The sequence below is a fragment of the Nicotiana tabacum genome, chromosome 4, assembly GCF_000715075.1.
Source record: "Nicotiana tabacum cultivar K326 chromosome 4, ASM71507v2, whole genome shotgun sequence".
NCBI classification, from domain to species: Eukaryota; Viridiplantae; Streptophyta; class Magnoliopsida; order Solanales; family Solanaceae; genus Nicotiana; species Nicotiana tabacum.
The window spans coordinates 93,398,176-93,404,569 of record NC_134083.1 but is presented as its reverse complement, the minus strand read 5'-3'; the positions used below and the strand labels follow the sequence as shown (position 1 = coordinate 93,404,569).

Here is a 6,394-nt window from a genome sequence, read left to right as displayed (position 1 = left end):
CCATTTATCATACAATTATTATACAATTCATGCAACTTCGTTTTCTTCGAGTTTCAATATGAAATTTACCTAAAACCAACCCTATACTTAACCAATTTCTTTCAAAATTGAGATATAAACTACAAGATATATTCTCCATCATTTGCAAGAACATCCAATCCAAACAATCACAATTTCGTAAATTCTGAATATTGAATTTAAAGTTTCGAATCTTTTTAATGGACGTCAATGAAGAACTCTTTGGTGCTGCAATTTTAGAGACAAATATTTTGCCATTTTCGTCTGCATTGTGAGAGAAGTACCACTTTTGGGTGATAACTATGAGGGAGACAGAATGAGATGTGAAATCTTTTGAAAAATAGATGAAATTCGAATTTTTAGGAGGAGGTTTCGTGAAAGAGAGAGAATGGGATGCTAAATTTAAGTAATCTTCCATTTTCTTCATTTTTATGGTTTTGTACATAAATGATAAATATAAATATAGAATGTAATTAAATACGAACTTAAATAAAAATAGTAAATAAATTTATATTATAGTATAACTAGGTAAATTTTTAGAAGAAAAACACAACTTATGCCCAACTTTATTACTCCAATAATGACCATAGCCCATAACGATAGGCTTGGTGATGCCGCCAAAGTGAGCTAAGTTGTCGCCAGGAAAGACTGGTTTTACTTGAATCAGTGAATGAATAATAAATAAAAGTGCGCAGATGGCTCAAAAACCTGACTCTTTCTCAGCGACAATTCTAACAAAAGTAATGTATCATGAGCGTTTCTTAGCCAGCCATACATTAACTTCACAAAATCCTAAAATTCTTGGTCGGACATTTTCCAGCAAAAAGATGATTCTTTTTTTCACCGCTTAAGAAGACTTCTTCTATTTTCTATTTACTTAAAAACAAAAAAAAACAAAAGAAAAGAAAAGGAAAAAAGGGTGGCATCAAAATGGCTTCAGCTCAAGCTTTCAACTTCAGTTGGCAACGTAAAGTTTGACATTGGCAATGGAGTTGAAGTAGAACTACCTTGATAATCTCTTTGGCTAGTGGTTCGGCCAGATAATCTACCAGCATTATCGAGTCCACTTTTGATCCAAGCAATGTTGTTTAAATCTGTGGCTATGGCAGTTAACTCATTGCTACAGACGGCGGGAAGCTCCTCATATTCAACAAACTCAGGCCCCAATAATGAACTACCAGAGAAACTCATGCTGGGAGCTGAACAACAACCATGGCCGCATCTCAAAGGTATTACGGGATCATCAGATACACCTTCAAGAAGTTTACAGATGCCAAAGGAAGGTGAGGAGGCCTGGAGTAGAGGCCCCTGCATGGGCACTGTTCTTGATGATGCAAAGGCAGCAGAAGAAAGGTTAAACACATCAAAGGCACCAATTTTTGCAATTGGGCGAGAAACAGACGGATTCTTTTCCATAATAGTGGAATGACATCTTCCAGAAACAAGATGTGGATTTTTTTCAGGAGCAGCAGACATTTCATTCGTAGGAGATCTGTCTTCAAACTGGCTGGGTTCGCATTGCATGAGGATTACTTCCCCTGCCTCTTGGGCTTTAGGTTGATTATGATCTTCAAATGACTTGGTTTCTTCAGATGACACCTTAACTCTGTCAATGCTGCTATTATCTAACCTCTCACAATGTACTGGTTTAACCTTTCTAAGCCCAGCAAACCGGCGCCTCAATGTAGAGTTCCAGTGGTTCTTAATTGCATTGTCTGTTCTACCAGGGAGCAACTTTGCAATTGAGGCCCATCTATTTCCATGCACAGCATGGGCACTAATTATAATGTTGTCTTCTTCCTCTGCAGCATATTAAGGTTTATCAGATTTGGGGAAGAATATGGTCATACAGAGAAGCACATGGAGAAGATTCTCAATGGAATAGAGAAACTAATAAGAACTAATACCTAAAGAAACATTAGGACATCGAGATCTTAATCTGCCAAAAGGATACAGAAGAAAAAATAGTCTTCTATACATGGCCCACCACCTTTAAGGATATGTACTTGCCTAGGCAGGACAAAAAATTGTGATGTACAGCAGAGAAAGACACATCAGCAGATCTTAATGAAAAGTTTATGAATTCTAAATTCTTCTGGCATTATGAGGTGATCATCTTCTACTTCCCAAACAAAAGAGATAGTGGGGAAAAAAAAAAGCAGAAGCTGCAAATGTGAAATATCCAAAAACAGCTCTAGTTAAAAGGTTATCCATCAAGACTCGAAGGCCATGATGAGGGAAATACAAGAAATGCCTCAAAAGCACAAATAAGAGAATCCATTTCACTGCCATGATGAGGATAATTTAATATAGTTATTTATTACAACATTGCTCAAATATCAAGCTAAGTTGTCAACTTAGCGGGGTTTTTTCCCCCTCGACACGAGACATTTACATGTAAAAAAAAATGATCTTTAAGACTTGATTAACTTGGGGAAGATACTTTTCACTTTTTTGACAAATCAGGAAAAGTCTAGAGCTTCCAGTAACGTATTCATAGCTCCAAAAGCTAGGTAGGAAGTGATGTACAATTCTCTACTTATTTGGCTGAGTAAACTTGGAACGAACAGAAAATCCTTCCTATTTGAGCTAAGATAGTGCTTAACAAAATGTGTATTTTATCAGTTGCTTCTCTTGCAAATTTGACCATGAATTAAATGTTTACTTCAGAGTTCAGTCAAGAGGTCTATCCAATCAATGCAATGGTTTCTTAATCCTAGATTGTCCTTCAGAAAACCTAACAACTGGTGCTATTTTGGCAGTCAACACAACAATAGGATCTCTTTCAGACATATGAGGTGTCTCCTCTGAGTTTTGTCAAATCAATATATTATCAAGCTTGTTATGTACTACAGGAGACATACTAGCTCCATATGCTCGATATTCCAATTTCCCATTCCATTAGGCGCTGCAAGCAGATAAACCAAAGAGAACATCTTTGACAAAAACTGCAAATTCAAAACGCAAATTACAAGAGCAGCTCTATTGTATATATTAAAAAAAAAAAAAATTAACACTGCTCTACCATGATCTCCTCTCTTTTCTTTTCTTCTACACTCTCCATCTTCCTCTTTCTTTCTTTAATCCAAAAGATCTGTAAAGATTTCCTTCATACCTCAATCAGGAAAGGTAAATTCGGGAATCAAGCATCACATTCTGACTTGCTACTTTTTGACCAAGCATTCAAGCAAATTTTCTCCAACTCTGACTCAAATCAAAAGAGATTTCACCTCAAATTAGAATCACATAACTATATCAATTTAAGATCTTTCCACAACTCAAAGGAAGGAATTTCTTTCTCTCAAGTATACTGGAGCTTCTTGTGAAACTAAATGCTAAATAGTGAAAGCTCATCAATTAGATTAAGGATACCTCATATCGAGCAGACACTACAATAGTGATACAAAATACAGATTAACGTCAGTTGGTCTATTAGTAATGCCATTGAACCATTCTAAAGGTAAAGCTTTGACAATCAAACTCAACTAGAGATTTGAACTGCAAGCAAATGTAATCATTCTCTCATAGCACAGCCTGGTTATATGTTAGGCAAACATAGTCATTCTTTGGTGCAGGGGCTGGTTAATATGTTAAGCAAGGATGGCCATTCTGCCAAACAACAAACTAGATAGGTACAGAGCATTGTTTAGCGCACTGCCAGGGGCAATTTGTCTTGTAAATGCTGCACGTGCACTTAGTTTGAGACTAAGGATGTAACACTTGTGACTGTTAGTGTGTCATATATAACTGACCACAAATATCAGCAAGTGTAATTTTATTAACAACCCAAAGGCTCCAACTCTGACTCAAATCAGACGAGATTTCACCTCAAATTAGAATCACAAAACTATATCAATTTAAGATCCTTTCACAACTCAAAGGAAGCAATTATTTTCTCTCAAGCATACTGGAGCTTCTTGTGAATCTAAATGCTAAATAGTGAAAGCTCATCAATTAGATTAAAGATACCTCGTATCGAGCAGACACTACAACTGTGATACAAAATACAGATTAATGTCAGTTGGTCTATTAGAAACGACATTGAACCATTCTAAAGGTAAAGCTTTGACAATCAAACTCAACCAGAGATTTGAACAGCAAGCAAATGTAGTCATTCTCTCATAGCACAGACTGGTTTATATGTTAGGCAAACATAGTCATTCTAGGCAAACATAGTCATTCTTTGACACAGAGGTTGGTTAATATGTTAAGCAAGCATGGCCATTCTGCCAAACAACAAACTAGATAGGTACAGAGCATTGTTTGGCGCACTGTCAGGGGCAATTTGTCTTGTAAAGCTGCACATGCACTTAGTTTGAGACTAAGGATGTAACACTTGTGACGGTCAGTGTGTCATATATAACTGACCACAAATATCAGCACGTGTAATTTTACTAACAACACAAAGGCTCCAACGCCCACCCCCCCTCCCCCCCAAACCCAAATACACCATCATAGTTTTGTTCTTTTTTATTTTTTTGGTGAACAATAAAACAATAAATTTTTGCTTCATTCTCCGTGGCCAAAAAGAGCAACTAAACACTTAAACTACTTCAAGATTTTAGAAATCTTGATATCATTCTTTAACCTGTCATCTTATGTCTGATTTTGTTTGCATTGACTTTCATTAGCCTAGTTTACTCAATGGGACCTTTTTTTTTTTTTTTGAATAAGTGAATTAATGAGGTATGTTAATCAATTCCCAGCTTTTATCAATCCTCCCAGGTTATAAGGAGGTTTCTTACTCAAGAGCAGTAAATTTAATAAGAAAATGAAGATGAATAAACCCAGTAAAGCAGCAACGGAAACATGGCAACTAGCCACAGATAGAGCATTCATGACTTGGTCCCCTTTTGCACCCCCAGAAGATTTTCTATTTGTCAACTGCAATAAATGCATCTACATTAGCCTTGCAATTGCCCCTTGATATGTTAGAAAAACCAACATTTAGTACACATTACCAAGAGTCATTGCAGATAAAGGTGCAGCAAATCAACTCACGTTAATAGTTTAACATTTCATGTACGGAACACATTTATCTAATAATCAGCGACTTGCTTCAACAATACTATACTCAACAGACATTGCCCAAAGAGATTCCCAAGAAACGCATAGATCGCAAATTAGACGATAAGGAACAGAAGATGAGTCAAAACAAATATTCAGAAACATATAAAGAAATAACTGAAACCGCTGACCAAAATCAACATTAGGAAGGTTATTTCCGCCTTAAACCCCGTTCCCACAAACCCTACTAAAACTATAAAAAACAGACTGAATTAAAACCTATAAAAACTAATGAAACTTTAAAATATCAAACGTAAATTAGACATAATCACCTAAAGGGCTCCAGATAAAAGAAAAACAGATAATTCAATATTTAAGCTAAAATTACCGATTTCATTAAGTGTTTAACACATTGTAAAAAGAGAGGAGCATCCGAAAGCGCAGTGCTTTACCAGTAAAAGGCTTGCGCTTAACAGCAGGGTCGAGTTGATTACACCAGCGAAGTCGGCACGACTTTCCAGAACGTCCTGGAATTCCTCGGGCGATCAAGCTCCAGTTCCTCGCCCCAAATTTGCTAACCAGTTCACTCAATACCGCGTCTTCCTCCTGCGACCATGGTCCCTTCACTTTTCCACCACCACCACCACCACCGCTGTTCCCGTCTCCACCGCCATCTGGAAACATCGCGTCAGTATCATCTACGGCCTTGAAAGAGACGGCCGATGACTCGCCGTCATTGACGGCGGCGTCACGCAGTTTAAAATTGCTCTGCTCTGCCTCCTCCTCCATCACTCTCGCTTCAGTTTTTTTCTCTCTCTAGTCTTTTCGGTTTGTTAAAAGTGATCTGTTTCTAAAACTTAAAAGTGATCTGTTTTTCTCTCTAACTATAGACTATAGATATATAAGGGAAGCGCGCTTTGTGTATAGCTGTATATGAAACCGAACCTACCTGCCCCAACTGCAAAATATTACGCTGTTTCTTGCTCTCTTCATCGACAGTTTCGCAAGGCGGTTTTCTCAAATGACTAGTTTGCCCTCTTTCTCATGTATAGACTTCGGCGTTGTTCTTGTACTTGGGGTTGTTTCAGAGTTAAAAGAGTAATTTCAGCTGTGTACCTTTTGTCTCCCGGTGTAACCAATCACCTTAGTGTTTGAAATTCTTGGACTTTAGTTTGAAAAATGGGAAGAAAGCTTTCGGTTCCACCCCTCTATTTTCACCATAATTGCGATCAAACCCTTTCAAGCCCTAAAGTAAAGTTCCAATATTTCATTTTTTTTCTTTTTTTCCTTCAAGTTTTTTCTCCTTTCATTTTTTATTAGTTTTTATTTTTCATGTTTTATAACACTTCCTTTTCTTTTTGTTTTTTTG

At 37.0% G+C, this 6,394-nt stretch overlaps 1 protein-coding gene across 1 annotated transcript; it reads right to left on the bottom strand.

The window, feature by feature from the left end:
* Positions 1-714: 714 nt before the first annotated feature.
* Positions 715-5,877, bottom strand: LOC107760863 (transcription factor MYB25). The gene is made up of 2 exons (XM_016578971.2): positions 5,478-5,877; positions 715-1,820 (listed from the first exon to the last, which is right to left on the bottom strand). Exons 1-2 carry the CDS (start codon positions 5,812-5,814, stop codon positions 955-957), a joined length of 1,203 nt encoding a protein of 400 aa, XP_016434457.1. The 5' UTR covers positions 5,815-5,877; the 3' UTR covers positions 715-954.
* Positions 5,878-6,394: the final 517 nt, after the last annotated feature.